Source organism: Sinohyriopsis cumingii, chromosome 8, assembly GCF_028554795.1.
Source record: "Sinohyriopsis cumingii isolate HCF-2022 chromosome 8, ASM2855479v2, whole genome shotgun sequence".
Lineage (NCBI taxonomy): Eukaryota > Metazoa > Mollusca > Bivalvia > Unionida > Unionidae > Sinohyriopsis > Sinohyriopsis cumingii.
Genome location: NC_142968.1, coordinates 104,175,418 through 104,199,492, shown reverse-complemented (window position 1 = coordinate 104,199,492; position 24,075 = coordinate 104,175,418). Strand labels below are relative to the sequence as shown.

At 35.9% G+C, this 24,075-nt stretch overlaps 2 protein-coding genes and 1 long non-coding RNA gene across 8 annotated transcripts in view; 1 reads left to right on the top strand and 2 right to left on the bottom strand.

Moving 5' to 3' along the window:
• Positions 1 to 24,075, bottom strand: part of LOC149794287 (ammonium transporter Rh type A-like) — a 110,948-nt gene that overhangs the window by 60,112 nt on the left and 26,761 nt on the right. The window lies entirely within an intron of this gene.
• Positions 10,234 to 18,053, top strand: LOC149794289 (P2X purinoceptor 7-like). The gene is made up of 3 exons (XM_089968440.1): positions 10,234 to 10,555; positions 11,438 to 11,592; positions 16,220 to 18,053. The coding sequence occupies exons 2-3, from the start codon at positions 11,587 to 11,589 to the stop codon at positions 16,475 to 16,477; spliced, it is 264 nt and encodes an 87-aa protein (XP_089824566.1). The 5' UTR covers positions 10,234 to 10,555; positions 11,438 to 11,586; the 3' UTR covers positions 16,478 to 18,053.
• LOC149794288 (uncharacterized) lies at positions 17,592 to 23,328 on the bottom strand. Of its 4 annotated transcripts, none has more exons than XR_016422989.1 (4): positions 20,660 to 23,328; positions 18,773 to 19,829; positions 18,109 to 18,351; positions 17,592 to 17,728 (listed from the first exon to the last, which is right to left on the bottom strand). It is a non-coding gene; the product is annotated as an uncharacterized LOC149794288 (long non-coding RNA). The 4 variants fall into 4 exon arrangements; XR_016422991.1 differs by having other exon boundaries at positions 18,773 to 19,821; XR_016422992.1 differs by having other exon boundaries at positions 18,773 to 18,874.

Sequence of the window (24,075 nt, the reverse complement as noted above, 5' to 3'; positions counted from 1 at the left end):
GGATATTGAAGGATTATGAGCTGGTGCCTGAAGCATATCGACAAAAGTTTAGGAATTGCAGAAAAGAAACTGACCAAACCTAAGTCAAATTTTCATGGGGGAAAAGGGTGACTATATTGCTAGGTGGCGCCCAGCCAAGACAGTTAATAACCTCAGACAGCTCGCATTAGTTGAAGAGTTCAAGAATTCCATCCATTACGTCAAGACCTATTTTAACAAGAAAAAGGTCGAAACATTAGAAAACGCTGCTCAATATTCCTTGGCACACAAAGTTTCATTTGTCAATATGTCTTACTCTCAGCAGACCGCTACATGTCTGCGGCATGATGCCCCAGTGCTAGACATCACTATAAACAGCCACACTGCAGACATCGTAGCGATATGACTAAAAAATTGTTAAAGCTACGTTAAAAATCCAAATCACACACACACACACACACACACTCTTACTCTCAGCATATATTTTTGTAAGCCGCAATCTCAGGCTCATGCGAGGACTTCCAAATCTCAGTCTGGGATACTCAAACTGATAATAAGATTGACACAATAATCGTAATCTCTTCATACGTGCACTTACTGCAAAATGAAAGGACACATCAATTCTGATTGCTACAGACTGACAAAAAGACAACATATTGCAGACAGAGCTATTCCAGATCCAAAATAAATGGCAACAGTGGTCACATGCCCCAGGTTCCACTAAGTGATTACGTGTAAACTACCATTCAGTAGCAAAAAAGATTACAAAGGCATCGATAAACAACTTTATCCCCATACACCTTCAACATCACCAAAAATAAGATTATTGTATACGTATATTTGTTATAAAAATGTAGACTTTTAAACTTCAACTGACACCAATTATTGCTGACAAAGTAGATCTCTTTCTTTAGCTCAGTATGCTCATGAGAAAAAGTGATAAAATGATCTACGGCAGCTTCGAATATATCAACCTAAACCCAAGCCCAGACGGTGGACGAAGCTGCGGTAACTCAGTTATAAATAACGTAATTTCGATTGTGAACCGAGTTTTGCAAATTTAAAATAACCACTCCAGACGGCATTGTAGATGGCGTGCGGTGACCCCTGAAATACGGCCTGTGCATGGCCACTAAAGTCGCAATACAAATACGAATTACGACACAAATGTTGTGAAAGTGCGAAAGACGATACACGTCTAGTACTAATTTCAATACAGACTGCCTAACTGACTTTACTCTCCTGTCTTCAAAATATATTCCTATTGAAGCCCTTGCATTGGATCACTCTGAATAATTTTAACGTGTATTTCGTTATCAAAACAGGAACCCCGGCTGACCGAGTGGTCTAAAGATCTAGCTTTATCTCTCACTGCCATCTCACCTATGTCCGCAAGGTTCCCAATCTCGGGCTCGGCCAATGTGGGTATGCGAGAAAGTTGCCAGTAGCTTAACGTGGGTCGGTGGTAATTGAGAAATAGCATTAAACCCAAAACAACAACATTACCAAAACAGTCCATATATAATAAAACCTTTTGGAAATGATATGGAATGACATAATATAACTAGTTTGCAAATCCTGTAAAGTTCTTCTTTGTATGTGTCAGCCATTTTGCAAAATTGCATAACTGCAGATTGTTCTCGTGTAGTATCCGTACTGAGAGGGTATGGATCTGTCCAATGGACGCCCGCACATAGGGACAAGGGGGAGGGGCAAGTGCCGCTCCACAGCACCCCGATTTAAACATGATACTATTTATATTCACAATGGTGTCATCAGCTTTTGAGATTAGTTCCGAAATTCAAAAGCGCCTTTTATGAACGCTTTTAAACGTTTACAACAGTTCTATATTTATGGACCGTTCCGGTGGCCTAGTGGTTAGAGCGTCCGCCCCGGATGCGGGAGGTCGTGGGTTCGAACCCCGGCCGAGTCATATCAAAGACTTCTAAAAATGGTACTAACAGGTGCCTCGCTAGGCGCTCAGCTTTAAGAGGTTAGTGTTAGGACTGGTCGGCCTGGTGTCAGCATAATGTGACTGGGTGGGTCATCATGCTACATGTCTGCGGCATGATGCCCCAGTGATAGACATCACTTTAAACTGCCACACTGCAGATATCTTAGCGATATGACTGGAAAATTGTTAAAGCTACGTTAAAAATATAAATCATACACTAAATCATTTATAGTTATGTTCAGGCCAATTGTGGAAATAAATACCAGTAATAAAGTCCTAATGTGCTGGTTATGCTACGATGCTGTGATAATTAGTGGTTTGGAATTCTTTGCTGAGGTGGGTTGACATTTGTCTGGTGGTCTAAAGCGCTCTTCGTTACGGATCACTGCCATCTCACCTCTGTCTGCGGCGGTTCGAGTCTAAGATTCAGCCAATGTGGGTATATGAGAAAGCTTGCCAGTAGCTTCTCGAGGGTCGGTGGTTCTTTCCGGGGTTTTCCCGGGTTCTTCCTCCACCATTAATACTGGCCGCCATGTATAGCCTATCGTGTGCTGAAAAATGGCGTTAAACCCCACAACAACAACAACAACAACGACATTTGTCTGCAAGACTGGCAACTTGAACATATTCAATATTGGACGTATATCTATGCAAACATGTAGAAAATTAATCCAAACACCTTATCTGAGCGTTCTGTTATGCAATGAACGTTTCAGGTTGGATACAATCTAACCTGACCCAAGTTATCGGATAGCCTCGTAGCCAAGAACACTTAATAAAGTAATTAGCATGTACTTTAATTTCAGCTGTATTTAACTATTAGTGGAGAAACTGTCCTTTCTTTGTAAGGATCAATGGTTACAAACAGCATGAACCTCTCACTGTGTACATTACATGTATTCAATGTCACAAAGAGATTCCGAGATAAAAGATCTACAATTATAATGGTTATCGGTTATCGTCTCCAGCCTATTATGTCCCAAACAGAACAGGACACAATACCAATATTTGTCTGCTAACCAAAGTGGCAAGTATTTACCATAGGACTATTCAATTTACCGTAAGACTGGTATATTTCAATTATTCGAAGTTTGGAAACCATTCCCATGATGGTCTGTAGTGATCTGTCATTGTAACTCAAAGACAAAGTTTTTTACTTTTCTATGATTCAGTATAGATGCCCATTTCTTAAACAAGTTGTACATCATTTATTGGTATGAATTAGTGTGTCACTGTAATCATGGGCGCCCGCACATACGAGCAAGAATTTCTCTTCTAAACATGGTTTGGCCTACATCCGTGAAACTTAATAGCTGACCACTACATGTCTCCCCCTCCACCCCACCCACCCCTTGGCTGTAATGTTAATCCACTTTTTGAGAAAACTAGTAAACGTATGGCGGACAATTCGATTTTGAAATTAGCTCGTGCGGCAACCAAATATTTATGTAAAATTAAGCATTGATAATGAGTACATTTGTTGACGTTGTCTATTGAACGAGGGGTCTTATTAAAACGCACATTTGGCAAATTAAAAAGTTTCTTTTAAGAATTTATATAGGAATTGTTGCCATGTATGAAACAAAAGTGAATGTTTGACAATACAATAAAGCGTGCCCAACTGATGTTATATCAGCTATAGAGAATATAAAAGGAAATTTTAATAATTTAACATTAACCCATGAAACGTTTCTGATAATGCCAAGCTAAATTTTTAGACAGTTATGGATTATATCACGAATAATGGAAAAACAAACTGAATTTACAAATGATCAAACAAACACAATTCTTCTTTAGAAAATTAAAAGGTATGCTTTGATAAAATTCATTGCAAAACCAAAATGAAAATTACACAAAGAAAATTATAAATAATTATTAAATCCTATTGTTTTTTATGTGCGACTATTTTGATTTTATAATGATGCCGTTAGAGTAAATACGTGATGTCACCTTAGATCAGGGGTCTCATAGTCAAACAATCCAGAGGGCCGCATGAGTGCATTTTCTGTAGCCAAAGGGCCGCATCACCTTTGTTATCTCTCATGACACCTTGTGACGCTAATCATTTTGTGGGCCACAGGATACGGCTTGGCGGGCCACATGCGGCCCGTGGACCGTGTGCTTGAGACCCCTGCCTTTGATCAGATGTTGCGATTATGATAACACAAACCGAAAGATCTGACATTGCAGGAATGAATTTTTTACAGTCTTTTGTAACATTCATTTTAGATTACTTAAAATTACATCGTATGACGCAGAAAAACTGAATGTTAATATTTCATGACCTCAGAAAGAAACCACTTAAATATTCATGTGTGCTTCAACAATAATTGTAAATAACGGTTAAACATATACTTATTTTATTTTCGCTTTTGAGATTCGTTATTATTGTTATAACTAATTTTAAGAACTGAACTTCACACTTTACATGATTCATGAGACACGAAGCTTAAAAATTGAGCACACACTATGCATGATTTGTCGTAGAAAAGCAGAGACTGTTCATGCATGGTGTGTAGTCGATTACACAATGCATGAATTGCCGTATAAAAGCGGATTATGTTCTTGCATAGTGTGTAGTCGATTACACAATGCATGATTTGCCCTAGAAAAGCGGAGACTGTTCATGGATGGATTATAGTCGATTCCACTATGCACGAATTGCCGTGGAAAAGTGGAGACTGTTCGTGCATGGTGTGTAATCGATTACACAATGCATGAATTTCCGTAGAAAAGGGCACTCTTCATACGCAGTGTCTAGTCGATTACACTATGCATGAATTGCCGTAGAAAAGGGCACTCTTCATACGCAGTGTGTAGTCAATTACACTATGCATGAATTGCCGTAGAAAAGCGGAGACTGTTCATGCATGGTGTGTAGTCGATTACACGATGGAGTGAATTGCCGAAGAAAAGCAGAGATTGTTCATGAGTAGTGTGTAGTCGATTACACTATGTATGAATTGCTGTTGGAATGTGGAGACTGTTCATGGATGGAGTGTAGCCAATTACAATATGCATGAATTGTCGTAGAAAAGCGGGGATTGTTCATGAGTAGTGTGTAGTCGATTACACTATATATGAATTGCCGTATGAAAGCAGAGACTGTTCATGCGTAATGTCTAGCCGAGTACACTATTAATAATTAGCCGTAGAAAAACAAAGACTGTTCATGCGTAATGTGTATGTAGTATGTTAGTAGTAGTAAGTCCATTGCACTCTAAATCAATTACATTAGAAAATCAAAGACTGTTCATGCGTAGCGTGTAGTCGGTTACACTATGCATGCATTGCCGTAGAAAAGCGAAGACTGTTCATGCGTAGTGTGTAGTCGATTACACAATGCATGATTTGTCCTAGAAAAGTGGAAACTGTTCATGGATGGTGTATTACACTATGCATGAATTGCTGTACAAAAGCGCTAACTGTTCATGCATAGTGTGTAGTTCATTTTCAAGCTTCAAGACTTCCTGATACCTGAAGAATATGAACTTCAGTTCCTAGTTGAATATTCACTGAACTCAGGACTGAAAACAATTGAATGGTGGAGATATTGTGAACACGCCTAATTTACATTTTGAAGTGTAAAATTTACATAATTAGGGCAATGATTTCATGAAGTGTTTACCATCTGCCACTTACAGAAAAGTCAAACAGGTGATTTTTTTACTTTGATTGTAAAGGCTGCATGCAAGTACTACTGTCATAATTCTTTCCATGTATATTGTATTCTTCGTTGATGCAAATTGTACGTGGCAGTTTGCAAGTGCTACTTTTCGTCTGCATTATTGTCAATGGTTGCTTGCAAGTGCTTAGATCTAATGTCCTTAGACCTCACTGTATCTTGCAATTTGCCAATTAATGTACTGAATTGATTCTGTGTGTGTGTGTGTGTGTGTGATTTGGATTTTTAACGTAGCTTTAAAACTTTTTCAGTTATATCGCTACGATGTCTGCAGTGTGACAGTTTATAGTGATGTCTAGCACTGGAGCATCATGCCGCAGACATGTAGCATGATGTCCCACCCAGTCACATTATCCTGACACCAGGCCGACCAGTCCTAACACTAACCTCCTAATGCTGAGCGCCAAGCGAGGCAGCTGTTAGTACCATTTTTGTAAGTCTTTGGTATGACTCGGCCGGGGCTCCAACCCGCGACCTACCGCATCCGAGGCGGACGCTCTAACCAGTAGGCCACCGGAGCGGTCTGAACTGATTCGGTTTATAAACTTGCCATATTACAATTACATTATTCCAACTGCTGTTTTCACACAGATTTGGCCTTGCAACCATTATCAGTATCGTCTTTGTTGTCCAACTCGTGTCGCCATCTGTTGTCATAATGGCGTACTTGCGATTAGCGTGTCATGATGACAACAAACGGCGCTATAAATTTTTAAATTTTAACTTTACCAGAAATAATTAATACTCCCCATGGAACTTTACGGCATTCATTTTACATCGATAAACAGTGACTCTTTCTGTCCCTTTTTAAGGTCTACGTTAGCAACGAAATTTTAATAGTTCTCTAAAACCATGCGCTTTCTCGAAGATCCAAGTGATTTATAGCACGCTACAAAAACAAAAACGTTACGGATCACTGCCATCTCACCTCTGTCTGCGTGGGTTCGAGTCTTGGATTCGGCCAATGTCGGTAAGTGCGAAAGCTTGCCAGTAACTTCTCGTGGGTAGGTGGTTCTTTCCGGGGTTTTCCAGGGTTCTTCCTCCACCATTAATACTGGCCGCCATGTATAGCCTATCGTGTGCTGGAAAATGGCGTTAAACCCCACAACAACAACAACAAAAACAAAAACGCATACATTACATTTGGGTGGTCCATCAACCCCAGTTTTGACGCACTTAATTACTTTCACCGTGCAAGAAACCTACTTCTTAGTGATGTATCTCATTACTTTGGAAACATTTATTTTAGCAAAGTAAGGATCAGAAATGACAATGATATATTCCCTCGTACTCTTCTTAACGAGCTTTCGTCTGACGACCCCTGGTTGTAAGGATCGTATTGTACGTCACCCATTTTGACGCACCTCACTGACGTCTATCTTTACCTGTCATGCTATTGTACATAAGCTCCTGGCAAAAATAATATATTTCAGAACAACATCAATGGCAGATAAAAAATTATAGGCAAAATTACATTAAAATATTAAGCATTCCTAAAGGTTTTCTTATTCTTGTCACAATCTTTATTTTGTCGCAAAAGATGAAATAACCAAATTGTGGAAAATCATGTTCGTATCACACGATAAAAATGTTTACTGGCGATTAGAATTATTAGATTTAGTGTACGATTGTTTCTCCAATACGTAATTTTAATTGTTAATGTACAGAGTCTCAACCTTTGAATGTACTTTTTTTTTTAAATCTTTAAAACTGGCTGGCATCCATTAAAACTTTGCCTCTAAAAGTGGAAATAATCAGAGACAAAGGACATAATCTTACAGGGGATTTAACTTTTATTGATTGTAATTCTTACCATTATCCAACCAATTAAAATTAATAATTTGGTTCAAGAATTTTAAAAATATAAATATAGAACCCTTAGGTTCTAATTATTTAGCTGCTCTTTTTTTTTGTAATATGAATGTAGTGACGCATGAATCCGACTTATTAAGTGTGCTGAGCTTTGCAATATAAAAGTAGTTGAGGGAATTATCTGTTCTCAGAGAGAGAGAGAGAGAGAGAGAGAGAGAGAATGCACCAAAACAGCCTATTTCATGGTGGATGAGCATGTTTTGGGATATTTTTTGTGTCTTTCCTTCAGTAAGTATCAACAAGAAAAAAAAACTCTACTTATCTTATTCGATAATTATACAGGGTCACTGATCACTGTCCTTTTATTTGGTTTGATTTTATTTAATAGCCTACATGTATAGAAGAGTGTTTTTGGGACAGTGTTTTGCTGTTTTAGGATAGTCATGGGGTCTTTCATTTGGTGATAATTACTAACATGGGGAAAAAGCTCTTCTGATCTTACTCGATAATTATATACAATGTAGGAGTTTACTGGTCACTGTCTTTTTCAAGGCTTGATTCATTATTATTGTATACATGTATCCTGGGTAGGTGAGAGTGTTTTCGGACAGGAATAGGTTGCAGATGTGCCTTAGCCTCGTTTCCTTTAAATGAAACATTCATACATCTAGTGGTATATCATTTGTACATCCCCTCCCCCCACCCCCCCATATATATATATATATATATATATATATATATATATATATATATATATATATATATATATATATATATATATATATATATATGCCATATAAACATTAAAAGATAATATCATAGGGATGAGAGATTAAACAGTCCTCATTTCTGTAATTTACTCTCTCTCTCTCTCTCTCTCTCTCTTTTGAATAAAAAAGAAAGAGAAAGTATGGTCTTTAGGTGAAATTATCTGCAATTTGCTCAAACCCTATGAGGTCTTTACTGATACAAAAGCAGAATTTGCACTGTACTCTAAAATAATAAACATGCTCTAAATTGACAACATTGTGAATGAGAATATATAAACAAATTAGGACCTTAAACCTTGCTTTGTAAGCGGCTACCCTATTTTGCCACAGCGCGGCAGTGGTAAATTCAACCCACAAAATGTCCAAATAAAAATGGAGTGGGAAGGGTCAGCGGAAATATAACGCCGTGTAAATACATCTAATTGTATATAATTTGATACATTTAATTTGTTTTGTGCTTTTTGCATGCCACATCTCTTCCGAATGTTAATACTCTGAGAAATCAGCTGACTGTAATGCGGTAATATAATTCGAATGAAATTTTAAATACGATGCCCCAAACATGCCGTAAAGCGATATAACCTATTGTTGCTAGGATCAGGGGAGTAGTCGTATTTTAAGAAATTGACGTGTCACAGCACCATCTGTTGTCATAATGAGGCATTATGCTAACTTCCGTGATACTAACTTGCAACGTGCTTGATTCTACATTAAAGGTGCAATGTGTGTAACTTGTGATATAGCAAGTTTTTACTAGAATAGTAAAACTTGTAATAACTGAAAAGCATTTGCCATAGAAAAAACCACAGAATCAATTCAGTAGCTGGCAAATTGCAAGATACAATGAGGCAGAAGGAAAGTAGATCTAAGCATTTGTAAGCAGCCGTTTACAGCTTGCATCAATGAAGAATAGAAAATTCATGACTAGAAGTATGAATGTAGCACTTGCAAGCAGCCATTGACAATAATGCAGAAGGAAAGTAGCACTTGCAAACTGCCAAGTACAATTTGCATTCATGAATAATAAAATATACATGGATAGAATCATAGGAAAAAAGCAATACTGGCACGGAGGCACCACAACTTTTATTGCCAATCATGGAACTAAATATGCCCTCATATATGTTATTAAGACTTGTACTTATATAATTAGGCTTGATTAGTTTTTATTTTTCTCTGGTCCTTTTCTACCCTCACACGCCTCTATCCCATCTTCGCTTGTCAAAGTCCCGATATGGTAACCCTATCTACACCTTGACGGATCGAGCAGATATTTTAGTGCTTTGTCCTGGAGAAGTCTATTGAATTTCACGAGTTGCCTACCTTAGTATGTAATGCCAACTAACCAAGACCGTGTGACAGCCGTGCATTATACGTCGGCAGAAAATGATTGAGGCAATTGACTTCAAAAGCATACTTTGTAAATTTAACATCAAAAGTATTTCTTTCTTTACCAGAGAGAAGCCATTACAGGAGTATTATCTTATGTACGAGTCCATTCAAATTATGTATTCCCTTGTCTCGATTATCTAGGAATATTGTTTAAATTAGAACAACTTAATTTTAATTGGATGCGGTGGCTTGCCATGAAATTCACAGACCCGAAGCACAGAAAGATCTGCTTGATCAGCACAAGGTGTAGACAGGGTCAACATTCCAAGACATTGGCTAGCGAAGATGGCCTCTCTCCAGAATAAAAATAAAAATTATACGTTTGTAGGCTCTTTAGTGTGTAATCAGCGAGGAGGTGTCATCAAAAATGAACTATAAACAACTAAAGTAGGCTTCAAGTATAACTCCGTAACAACAAAATATTTTTCAACACGAATCACGCAAATTATCAGCGACTGAACTTTCATAACCGGTTTCTAGTCGCTTTTCAGTGTTAGCCATACAATATCGTATGGTTGTTACACTATACAATAAACGGTACAAGCTTTCAGGGAAAACTCGTGATTATATGTAGTCATAAAATTGTTTACCATGCGATTTTAACTCCCATCACAGTCTTAAAGGCACAATAGTGCAGCTGAGAGTGAATTTTCTTGCAAAAATGTTGGGACATTTATGTATATCAACTGATTAAATACTATTTAAAAGGCAATTCTGGGGTAATATCAAGTACGTAGGGGTTCTCGTTATGAAATACGAGCTGTCTGAAATCTTCGTACGTAGAGTAACGAATCTATCGTCTCCATGTTGAAATCCCGCTCGGCAGTGATCGGCAGATCCCGAATGAATAACACACATATTCCGGTGACCGAAATTTGCATAATTATAGGCCACATTGTAAACACTGAAGATGATGACGTAAAACACAACCACGCTACGAGACCGCCCAAAATGTCAACAACGGTGAGTACGATCTTCTTCTGATCTCGTTCTTTCTTCTTATCCTTTTCCTTTCTAATTTTAATTTTGAGAGGAAACAATGAAATGTATGTAGAACTACTTTTATAGTTATATTTCAAAGCTTTTTGTGGTACGAGAATAATTTAAATCGACGTGCTCTGTACAGTATTGCAAAAACCCACAGGTACTCACTCTATTTCTTGCCCAGTAGAATTCATACTCCCTCACGTCCCCACCACTCAATTTTATAAATGAAAAGCATCAGGGATATTTAAAAATGCTCAAAAGTGAGTAATTTCATTAATCAATTTATAAATTCTAACCACATTGTCACCAGTGGACCCCTAACACCCATCTTTCTGACGTTTTAAACAAAGCGGAAAAGAATTTGTGTGCTTCTCCAAGTTAATACTTTACATACACAAGGTTTTAAATAAGCTTTTTTCTTTTTAAATCTGTGACTAGAATATGGAATCCAGGTTCAAAACTCGGTGACAGATCATAAAAAGTACACACACACAAACGTACAGTCACTTGTCAGCTGAAGTTTGACCACAGCTTTATTCTTGCACATGTTTATTGGGTATTGTGCACACTGAGTAAATAGACATTTAGACTTTGCTTTGGTGCCCATTAGAGGAAAGTAGGGGCCATTTTTAAATTTTGGATCCCCACCCCACCCAACACTTGACCTGATCCAGCCCCAAAAAACTTCCATCAAATCACAACCTCTCATGTATTAATTTCTGATCCAAAGTTAGCACTATATTCCTATAAGTTTGATAAGTAATCATGAATATATTAGTTGTCAAATTATGAAATACATTTACATATTAAAATTCATTAGACAGACTTAAATCAGCTCACTTTCAAGCTCAATTCTAGAGCGGCCTTTAAGAGGAAGAGGGAGAGGAAGGATGAGGCATGGAGCAAGAAGTTGAAAAACCAGATGGGGGAGAGGAGGAAGACATGCTGTGCAGCCTAAAAACTGAGCTGACCAAGCTCTACACAGAGTTCAGACAAGGCAGACAAGAATGAGGGTAATTGTTTAGTTATATCTTGCAAAACAAGTATTGATAGATATTGAAAACTGTTTGGTACTAAGTAACTTGGCAAAGACTCTAATATCTATGTCAGTAGTGTTTTGCACAACTTAGAAAATGCATACTTGTATTAAAGGATTAGTTATTTTACCAAACAATGTATGTTTAAACTGCTTTACTTTTTGTTTCTACTCAACACCCCACCCCAATATGATTTGATAAAGGAAGACCATGCACATAAACCATAGAAAATACAGAGGCCACCTCATTTATATGGCCACCTTATATAATACCAAAATGGTAAAAGTATTATGGAGACAATCTCATAGAGTACCCCATTGCATGATGAAATACATATAATTGATATGAAACTAAATACAAAAGGTTTTAACATGGGTCACTTAAATGTACAAGGTATAGTGGAAAAAATAGAACAGATTAAGTTAATGTTGTCTTCCAAGGAAAATAATATGCATGTTTTAGGACTCACTGAAACCAAATTAAATGCTAACCACAATGATAATCTATTTCACTGTCAAGGCTACAATAAACCATTACGCAGGGACAGAGACAGCGGGGTGGGGTCTTGTATACATTACAAGATGTAAATGCAGAAAGGCGACCTGACTTGGGGTCACATGAAATTGAGAGTATTTGGGTGGAAATTTCTCAAAATAATGCAGAATCATTCCTAGTTGGTTTCATTTATAGGCCACCTTCCTCCAAAGCAATTTGGAATGATAACTCTTTGAAACAAATAGAAAATGTTCTTGCACAGGAGAAAGAAACATATATACTCAGCAGTGTAAATAAGGACCTACTCAATACTCAGATAAGGAGTAACTGGATGGAATTTATTGAATCATTTGTCCTAGTCCAGCTGGTAAATGAGCCCACAAGTGTAACATAAATATCAAGCATTCTTATTAATCACATTTATACCAACCTACCAAACAATGTGGCTTATATTAATGTACCAAATGTTGGTATTAGTGACCACTATCCTACTTTTTTTACAACAAAGGTTAAATGCAACAAAAATAGGAAAAATACACACAAAACTATCACTTACAGATCTTTCCAAAATTGAAGTAAATAACAATTTCAAGATGACCTATATAAAGTTCCATGGAATATTATCCAAAATTTTGATGACATAATGTGAAGCTCTAAAAGTGTGGACTGATTTATGAATGTAGTCTCTAAGCATGCACCACTAAAAGTACATGGAGTAAAGTATGAAATCCAACCTAACTGATTTACTACTGAAATCCTAGATACTATGAAGACACGAGACCAATTGAAGGCCATGGGAAACCATGCACAATATCAAATATGGGGAAATAACATAACAAGTATGATTGAAAAGGCTAAAAAAAACTTTTTATCAATCAATGCTTGAAAACACAAAGAGCAACACAAACTCCATTTGGAAAGTCTTCAGTGAACTCATTGGGGTAACACACAAAGATCAGACAAATAAAATTCACTCACTTCTGGTAAATGACACAAAAGTCACTGATGACACTGACATTGCAAATGTTTTGAGTGATTTTTTTTCACTAACGTTACCACTAAGTTAAAAGAACCAGTGATAGAAAACAACTATAATGAACTGAAAAAATCCATAAAAAGGTATGTTTCTCTATACCACAAGTATAAAAAGACTGCTAAAAAATGTCTCAGTAAACTTGATATCAAGAAAGGTACAGGACTTGATCAGATTGGTCCACCACTCATTAAAACTTCTGCCTCAGCTATTTCAGATAACATAACATTCATAATCAATTTAAATATTGCAACCTCATCTGTCCCCAAAATATGGAAAACTGCAAAAGTAATGCCTATGCACAAATCTGGTTATAAGAATGATGCCAATTTCAATACAACCAAAACTTGTCAAAATTGATTGAAAAACATGTCCATGACTCGTTCATGTCATATTTAACGAAACAGTTGCTGTTACACCCTATTCAATCAGGCTTTAGACAGAAACAGTCATGTGAGACTGACTTGATCTCTCTAACTGATAAATGGCTTCAACCACTTGATCAAAGTTGAATAATAGGATCTGTATTTGTAGATTTTCAGGAAAGTTTATGGGTTGGTGTACATGAAATTCTTTTGAAGAAACTGAAAATCAACCAATGTGATGAAAGCACAGTTAGATGGTTTACTTCAAACTTAAGTGAGAGAACACAACATGTTTATATAAATAATGTTCTGTCGGAACCTGGAACAATTAGATATGGAGTACCACAAGGTTCAATTTTAGGTCCATTACTATTGATACTATTTATTAATGGCCTACCACTTTTTACTAAGGGACTCAATTTCATCTAAAGATCTCTATGCAGATGACACAACATTGTCAGACATCCAAAACACAAATCACAAACTAGAAATTTATTTACAGGATGCCCTAAACAAACTGGACAACTGGTGCACATGCAATGGCATAGTGGTAAATACTGGAAGAACTAAAATATTACTTATCTCAACATGGCAAAAAAGAACAAATCTTGGTAGTGATCAATTATGTCTGACATGGAAGGATACAAATTTGCAAATGGTTTGTCATGATAGACTACTTGGTGTTTTGGTAGACAATAACCTATCATGGACTGAACATGTCAGTAAAAAGGTTAATTCAAGTTTATGGTTTTTCAGTAGGATAAGGTACAGAAAACTATTTTATAACAGTTACATACAACCCTATTTAGACTACTGTAACACAGTGTGGAGTAATTCAAATGATAAAATCATAGCAAAGCTGGCACATCTTAAAACAAGTGCATTCAGGCTACATCAATCCAGAAAGTAAGCAAGGAAAATTTTAGCTGGTAAGTTAAAATTATTACCTATTAAAGACTGAATCCGGTTGAGAAAAGTCAAATTAATGTACATGATATACAATAATAGTGCTCCTGAATATTTACAATCACTATTCCAGTATAGGCTACCTGGTAATACTCCACACTTGTGATCCATGTCTACCAAACAGTATAAAATTCCCAAACCAAATAAGGAATTATTCAAAATATGTTTCCAGTACTCTGTAACTTTGTTCTGGAATAGTATTCCAGTTGACATTAGAAATGCCAATTCTATTTCCTTCTTCCAAACCAATATATACAGCGGCTTCAGAGATATACTTAAAATAGATAAATTCCTTTGTATGAGGGCCTAAAGGTAGATTAGCTAAAATCATTTCATATATAGGTATTAGTGATCTACGTCTGTGGCATACAAACATTCAATACTATTAAGGTCAACTTGCTCTTTTTTTAATTTAATTAATAAACCAACTTAAGTAATACATTTATTAATTTTATTTTTAAAAAATACAAAATGGTAACAAAAAGTCTATGCAATCTTACTTTGGAGTTCAACAATTAGACCTGACTAGATTGCAGTCTTTTTTTAAAAAATGAGACATGTACAGAATTCATATAGCCATTTAAGTCTTGTAAAATAAATGCTACACTTTTATTCTCCTGTCTTAAATATGATGCATGCCTTAATGTGTATTTCTAAAGCCCCAAAATATGTTAAGATAATACTATATATGCAATATCATGATAAACATAAGGACTTAATAATCCTAAATTGTTTTATTTATCCAGAATTTAGACTGACATGAAGGCTTGCAAGAAACTTTTTTTCTTCATATCTGATCTAACATTTTTGGGTAAGAATTTTAATTGCCCAGTCTGCTTGGCATTCAATGTTTCCACCTTTGAACTGGTGATTACTGCAAAAGGGTTTCTGTATTACAAATTTACTCGATTCAATGGCAATTTTGAAACTTCTTTAATTCTTTCAATAAATTTTATATATTCCTTGAGCGTGTTATTGCCACAGCTTAAAATTTTTATGTACAAAATGTATATCACAAAAGGTATGAATAACTTGACAGGTATGTTGGCTACATTACAGAAAACCTCTTTCTGTATACAGGATATGTGTAGCACATGCCTATGAATGTACAACTTGCACTTTGTACCAATAAAATCAAAATACTGCATCAATTTACACACAGAATTAAAACTTTGATAGTTACTCTTACAATACAACATTTACAATGAATTCCATTTCCAAGGTGGACTCTCAAAGATTGATAATTGATGTACATACATGATTGTTGTAAATGCTATTTCTTTGCAACCACTGTGAAAGAATTTTAAAATTGTAAGCCGTCCAAAAACAGACATGCATACATATGCAAATGATAAGGACTTTGTTTTAATTTACAACTGATACTCATCGAGTAGATTCTTTTCATTACCTGATTTCAATGTGGGTACCTCACTATACTAAACAAATCTAAGCTGCAATCAGCCATTCCTATTTGATCCCAATGCAGGAGTCTCTGACTTCTAGAAATGCTCCCCAAAAACTTTGAGCTGTCCGTCTTAACATAAACTATCAGTTCTAGTTGCGATGGAACTCTCAGTGTTCATGTCAAAATAAAAACCATGTGCAGTTTTGATCCACGTGTATTTCACAGTGGAATTTGCTGATCGATGAAAAACATTTGAATAAGCGCATGTTCCTATTATTTCTTAAAATATATTTGTTTACATTTTAGAAATAGCATATTACAATTGGAATAATTTTTCAGATTTTTCAAGATCTAATCCTTAATGAGGCTGTACTTGCCTTGTCCAGGATGTACAGACGAAATGTTCTTGTCCTCAACGAAAAAGTTGGCTTGATGAGTGCCAACAGTCATGCTACCTATAGGCAGTTCATACTACGGCAACATGGAAAGCTTGGGTCTGGACGGAGACATGTAATTCCCTCTTGCTGTTTCTGGCAGATACATGACAAATATCCAGATGGACAATACACTGGCTTCATCCCCTCTAGGCTTGCATGAACTTAAACACTTTCTTGCATGTATGAGTTAGTATATAAATGAATACAATTGATTTTATTCACTGTTTTCTTATAAATGCACATAATATTGCATCAAACAATAATGCTTTCAGATTTTTTTAAACTCCAGTCTATTTCTGCCTGTAAACAATGTGGGCACGAAGATCATAAATAATCAAAATAAAACGTTTTCAGCAACTGCAGATACAATATTATACATTATTTTATTTTCAACTACTGATATTTCAGGATATTATATAAAGTGTAACCTGCCTTAGATGAAACCAGTTACCTCCATATATCAGACACTATTTCATACTTTACATAACTAAAATCAAGAGATCTCCTTCACCACACCAAAACTAGAGTTGATGGTGGTTCTTGGGGTGCCAGGTTTCTACAAATTCTCCTGGAATCATCTTCCTTTAGTTCTCTTCTCCTCTGCATTCCCTCAAATTGACAGATGAGGGCTTTCTATATAAGCTCCCTGATGTGGGGATGTTTTCTTTTCCTTGCAAGGGCAGATGGACCATCTGCCGCTTTTTTTGTCGTAACATCGATGCCAGTTTTAAAGAAAATTTTATTTTCTTAACATGTGTGACAAGCATCCCCATGCTAACCCAAAATACTATGTGAGACAGGATGCATCTTTGCCCATTCCTTCAGAAAGCAACATGTTTTCATGAACAGGTATTAGCTAGTAATCATCATGATGACAGCATCTACCCCAAACGTCCTGAGGATATTCCATAAACCCCATATATCCTTAATAAAGTGTGTCAGTCCCCTGGGAAAGTGCTATACATATCACTGGATCTAATTATTAGACTTGCATTGCTCAAATCAAAATAAATATCCACTAGAATGATAACAATACTAATTATAAGATCTGTATGCATGAAAATATTAAGATTCCTTACCACAAATATGAATGTGTGCCGATTGTTGCAAAATGACTTGTATCTAATACAAAGTTTTCATGACTTGTACATGTGAATAATATTCCATTCGTCTGATCTCCAGGCAGGGATCATAATGTACAATCAATATATAAAATTATTTCTAATTTCCTGTAGTGAAACAAGCTTACACTATCTCCCCTTCTTTGTTTCTCATTACACCTCAGCCACTATGGATATTGTAATCCAAAAGCAGCTCATTCCTAATCCTGTACACAGGAGGGATGTATGAAAATCTCTTGGCACTGTACATCATGATCTGCTGATGAAAAACTTCAAGCTCAGCAGTGCTTCTGCAATTATCAAAAAAATGTATCTTGTAACATGTGTTATTTCTAATCTGCTAACAGATTAATACAATTATTAAATAATCATTACTGTTGGTAATTTTTGCATACATAAAATCTTTACTGAGGTGTTTATTGATAGAGTGTAATGGAATTGTTTATACCTGATGTGCATGTATTATACCTGAAATTACCAAAGACTTGAGAAGGAGAGTCACTATACATGTATCGTGTGCACACATCTTATGAATTCTAACTTATTCGGATCTTCAAATGGTAAATATATACAGTAATTTATTACTTAGTTGAGAATAAAAACATTTAAAGTGGTCTTCACGTTTTTCTTTTAAATACCATGCAATTGTTGCAATCCTGAAATGGCATACCTGAAATTTAAGTAATACTCCACTCTCTTTAGGAACCTTTGGTCCAAGAGCACCTGTGCCAAGGTTTTCAGCACTTTGGCTTCCTTCTTGGGATCAACTTCATCAAGCCAAGGCTTTGTTCGCTCTTCATTCTCCAGGTAAAGTTCATGAAGACATTTATTAATGCCTTGGCCATGAGAGAGGATCTACTCATGTGCATTGGTGATGTGATGTGATGTGATGTAGGACACTCCTCAAGATACTCTGAAAGAATGCCACAATCAATACCTTTAGCACCCAAAGCTGGTCTCTTTTGTTATGGTGACCCCATATTGATAAGACAACTTGATTTATATCATAAAGCGAAAGCTACATTGTAGAACTGGCTAATAGTTAACGTAGCAGGATTCAAATTTTCCTCAGATCATTGTTCTTTCAATATTCCACATTACTCTGACATTTCAGATAAATTACTTTTAATAAACTACATACCTAGAAGATTTGGTGATGAATATATATATATATATATATATATATATATATATATATATATATATATATATATATATATACATTAAAAGAAATCAGAAGATAAGGATTATGCACTGCAATTTTGATTTCATACAAAAGTATACAATAGCAAATGTTTACATATATGTTTCAAATAAAAGGACTGAAAACTCACAAAAACTTGTCCATAACTGCTAGCAGTCTTGCATGAAAACCAAAACTGGTTCATGTCTTGGGACCATTGTAATAAAGCCATATTATCGATTTGTTTGGCAACCTTGAAAAGTAGGTAGATAAAATAAAATTAAAAATGCATGAAGAGCAATCATCAAAACAGAAACAGCTTTTTAATTCCAAAGGTTTTATAACAGTAAAGAGTGAAAACCAACAAGTCCTTAAATTCCCAAGAATAAAAAATGAAATTTAAAAAGAACTTACAGTATTGTAAACTAAATCCCAAATAAGTTATATCACCAGTCCTAATGAATAAAGTTCTAATGAACTGCCAGTGGTATCAAAAAACAAACTTCAACTCTTATCTCAGTATTTTGTTTTTAAATTAAATATGTCTTATGTGCATTCATCATGAGCTAAGTGGATAGATGGGAAGAGGGTGTTAGCAAGAACTGCATGTGGGACATAGATACATGTATAAATGGGAAACGGCATAAAGAAAGCATATGAGACATGTAAACACAATTTCAATATACAATCACTGGTCCTCTAAGTATTGAGTGGGGAAAAAAACAACAGCTGGGTTAGCCAGTACAGTATACTGGAACTTTTCTGCATAACCAAAACAATGACAGTTCAAATTATGCCTTTTTCTATGCATCAAGTGGCACAGTTGAAATACCCAACCCTACTTCTGAGAAAGCTAAATTCAAGGTTTTTTTTCGAACTCAAACTAAAAAAAGCATGAAGTGGGAACTCAACCTGCTAGCAGTTATAATAATGTCCTTTATCAGCATTGCATTTGTTACCTCATTGTTTTCAGCAGAATGACAATTGTAAGACAACTCCCACCCACACAAACAAAAAATCTGCAAGAAATTTGTCATTTTTAAATTCTTGATTCAATAGCAAATACTTCAGATACTGAAGGTGTCTTCATTCTCTCAGTATGTTGCAAAAGCACTTGGCCAGGTGTTGATGTGAAGCATGAAGATCTATTGGCCATCGGTTCTGTATGCTTGGGTTCATCTTTTGCTATATTCTTTGTAACTTTGTAACTAAAAATATGAATTAAATATTCATTTGTATTATAATTTATGTTTTAAATCTGTTTCTTTGTGCACTGTGTTAAACACTTGGAACTGAAATACTTCATTTAAGCAAGAATACATAATAATAGATCTAAAAAAAATTCACATCAATAAAACTAACTTGACTGCAGCTCAAAACTTTAACTGATAACAATCTGCCAGCCATATATTCTGGTAGCACTACAACATCCTTTCCTATCATGACTAGAGATCCTTTTGTAATTGTAGTCAATACAGTGCTTTATAAAAGATTTACTAGTAGTTGAAAGATGTACAATAAAATCTTATTATTTGTTCCATCACGTTTACATGATAAGGTTATTAAACTTTTATGCAAGTAATGTGCATGTCACATTAACCTAAGGTGTGTGTGTGTGTGTGTGTGTGTGTGTGTGTAAGAGAGAGGGATAGAGATGATATAAATAATGATAACGCTTGTAAATGTATCTAAGTTCCCTCGCCGAATTTAAAAAAACCTGTCTCACGAAGATAATTGACAGGTGTACAAAATGACCTTTATGAGCACGCTGTTATAAAAAATAAAAAATATATTCCACCCCAACATACAATACATACAATGCAGTCACCGAGTGAAATATTGATCAGCCGATCACATCTATTTTGGGCATATTACAAAGCAAGTCCTTGTGCAAACATTGTATTAATAAAACTGTGCTTTCAAACATACAGTAGGAACAAGATATTGAAAAATGGAGAACACTTATACATAGACATCACAGGCACTTGATTCTGGGGAAACTAATGTGTATCACCATATAACACAGACATTGACCTACCTGTCCAACAACAACTTCGCCATTTCAGTGTCTGATGCCAGTCCTAACTCTTACATCAATGCTCTCCATCGAACAAACTGGTCCCCAAGACGAATCCTTGATAAGTCCCGTTCGGTTTCTCTGACAGTTTTTCGACGTTTCTTCTCGGAAAGCGACAAGCGCGGACGACCTTTACGTTTCTGACTAACACGTGTGTCCGCCATGTTTGTTTATAGTAGATATTTAAATTACAACCACGTGACTCATAACCCGCCCACTGGACGAAGATGACGTATACATTTTTGTGGTCACGTGAGGCTTCCGTAACAGTTCGTGACCTACAAGTTTCAATTAAAGCGGGCCCCCACAAAATTCATTTTCTCTCGTTTATTTATCTATTGCCCAGTTTAATCTTCTCAAACTCTAGTTTTTTTAAAATTATTTCAGCTTATAAGTCGACACATTTCACTAGTTACATGATCTGTAACATTCACAAAATTACAGACACTCGGCACTATTGTGCCTTTAAATAATTTTGAAAACGATGGAAATATCGGAAATTGATGAGTGTTGAGTGCAACCGAAACTCAAGTAACAAAATAAAATTTGGGTGCGGAGTCTGTTACCGAACTAAACTACAAGCTTGCCTACGCCATACAATTCGCATCTGAATGCAGAAATAAAAAAATAAAGAACAATGATCCCTAGAGGTAAACTCACAATCATTCTTTTGTTTAAAGATTCTACGCTGTCTGTCGGGGACGACCGCATTGTTGATTCTATAGTACCCCACCCCAAAACCAGTGCCCCACCCCAAAAATTCTCACTGTATCAGTCCGCGCAAGAAAAGTGTTAGCGACAAAATCTCTATTTTCAATTTCGTGTGAATAACAGACACTAATTTGACAAAATGCAAAATTTCAAGCATTTTATGTTGAATAGTCTCTGTCGTAATATTATCGTAAAAGTTTGGAACTTGTTTTTATTTATGTAGTAATGCAACCATTTAATCACACTGGCACACAATGGATGGGAAATCTATGGAAAGCGACAATTTTTGCCTTAAAACTTTATAAAATAAACAGAAAAATCTACGTTTTCTTGAGAAGACATGATAACAAATCTCAGTCGTGAAATGGAATCATTTGTTTGTATTGTCACCCGTGGCTTTGACAATCGTGAGAATACCATGTTACCAATTCACTCGTGAATTGTTTCGTTTTATCCACTCAAAGAACGTAAATATTCTCTATATGTGTTACGACCCAACGGTCCGAAACTATGTAACTGAAACAAAGCAAAACCAACAAGCTTTGTAAAATTCAATCAACTTATTTCCCTAGAATACAAAGTGAAAATTTAGAAGGGGCTTACATTATTGTGAATTAAATCCCAAATAATCCTAAAAGTTACATCACAAGTTTAAAAAAGTATAGAATATTCTGAATGAATTCCAATAGAACTGAATGTGCTGATGTACCAACAGTCTTGATGTACCCCAATGATTTAATCCAGAATATATTTGAGTTTACAATAATCCAAAAATAGTGTTTTTGTCCAAATAGTCAGTTGACACTTTGTAATTCCCACGAATAATTCAAATAAATGATTAATCTCAAATTAAAACTGAACACAATAGTAAATGATTCCAGCTGATATTAAAATTGAATTGAATGAATATTTTGTTTACTTGATCCTTATATAAATAGAACCAAAAAAAATAATACAATCAACAGGATATGGATCACAAGTTTGATTCCAGAACATTTTAAGTTGTAAATAAAGCTAGACCTTGAACGCAAATATCGATATACAACCTTTTTATAACTTACAAATATGACAAGAAACTTTTCAACGGTCAGGTAGGCCAAACCTCTCCCGTCAATTACAGGCAAAGTCAACAAGCAAACAATGCAAATTAAATATACATAACATACGGAAATAGGACATACTACAAGAAAAATATAGTTCCTAAATATGAAGCAAAGTAGTTCTATTGGCGATATGCCACAGTGGAGATGCTGCTGCTGCACCTTGCTAACTGTTCCGGAAGAGACTTTGAGTTAATGTCATTTGTGGCTATATCGAATTTATTCGCATGATGTATTTCAATATCACATTATTAAATATATAACATCATTTGATGGTTTTAATTATATTCTCGTGCCATGGAATTTTCACGAGTCATACTGGTTCATTTTGAATCCGTCGGTGCAGAAATAATGCACATAATCTTCCACACATCTGCATATTTAGCTAAATCACATGCTTTATGTTCATCTCAGGTGTAAATACCACAATGCAACTACCATAAAAAAGATCTCAGTAATGTATTCAACTTATTAATGCAAGGCAACATTGATTCGAGTCCTTGACAGGTGTTCGCCAATATTCTGTCTCTTGGCATGTTTATGGTTCGGTAAATACATGTTCTTAAATTTTCATTCAATTCATTTTTGAAGGGTTTGGTGCGGGTGGATGAGTGTCATACATAGGACATAAATGAATGACAAATGTCCGGAAAGATGAGCTGGCATGCAAGCAGTGTTTCTCGTGTGATTTAAAATGTCTCGCACTAGATTTGGGAGTGTTATCTGTTCAATCTTTTTGCATGAATCATAGTATCAGTAAGTACAGAAAACATTTTTTTTAACCGGTTTCTCACTGTAGTTGGGAAGTGTGTGTGTGTGTGTGTGTGATTTGGATTTGTAAAATAGCACTAAAAGTTTTTCAGTCATATCGCTACGATGTCTGCAGTGTGGCAGTTTATGGTGATATCTAGCAGTGGGGCATCATTCCACAAACATGTCCCAAAACAGTCACATTATCCTCAAACCAGACCGACCAGTCCTAACACTAACATCTTAATGGTGGGCTCCAAGATAGGCAGCTGTTAGTATCATTTTTATAAGTCTTTGGTATGACTCGGCTGGGGTTCCAACCCACGACCTCGCGCATTCGAGGAGGACGCTCTGACCACTTACGCCACTGGAGCGGTCCGTAGTTGGGAGGTAAAGAGGGTTTGCATACCACTGGGCACTATAACTACTGGGATAAATAAATATACTAATCTCCGCTTCTTGCATTTCAAAAGTTCTGCAACATTTATCTCAACTAAAACAAGACAGAACCAGGTGTTTGGATAAAGAAATTGCCTCTACCTAGCTTACATGGATTTAGAGCGTTATCAACATTGATCGAAAGACTCTCGTTATAGCTTGTATTTGCATTTTCACATTAGTCTTCTTATTCGGGTAGCATGTTTGATAAAATAATGCCCCGTGGGAATTACAAGATGAAAGCAAACCATTAGTCTAGATGTTGTAAGGGGACCCCCAAGAGAAGAATAAAAGACTTGGAAGCCTGGGAATCTGCTTGGATCATAGTGATGAGTCAGTGCAGGAATCATTTCATTTTAAGTTTGTTGCGTAGTATTT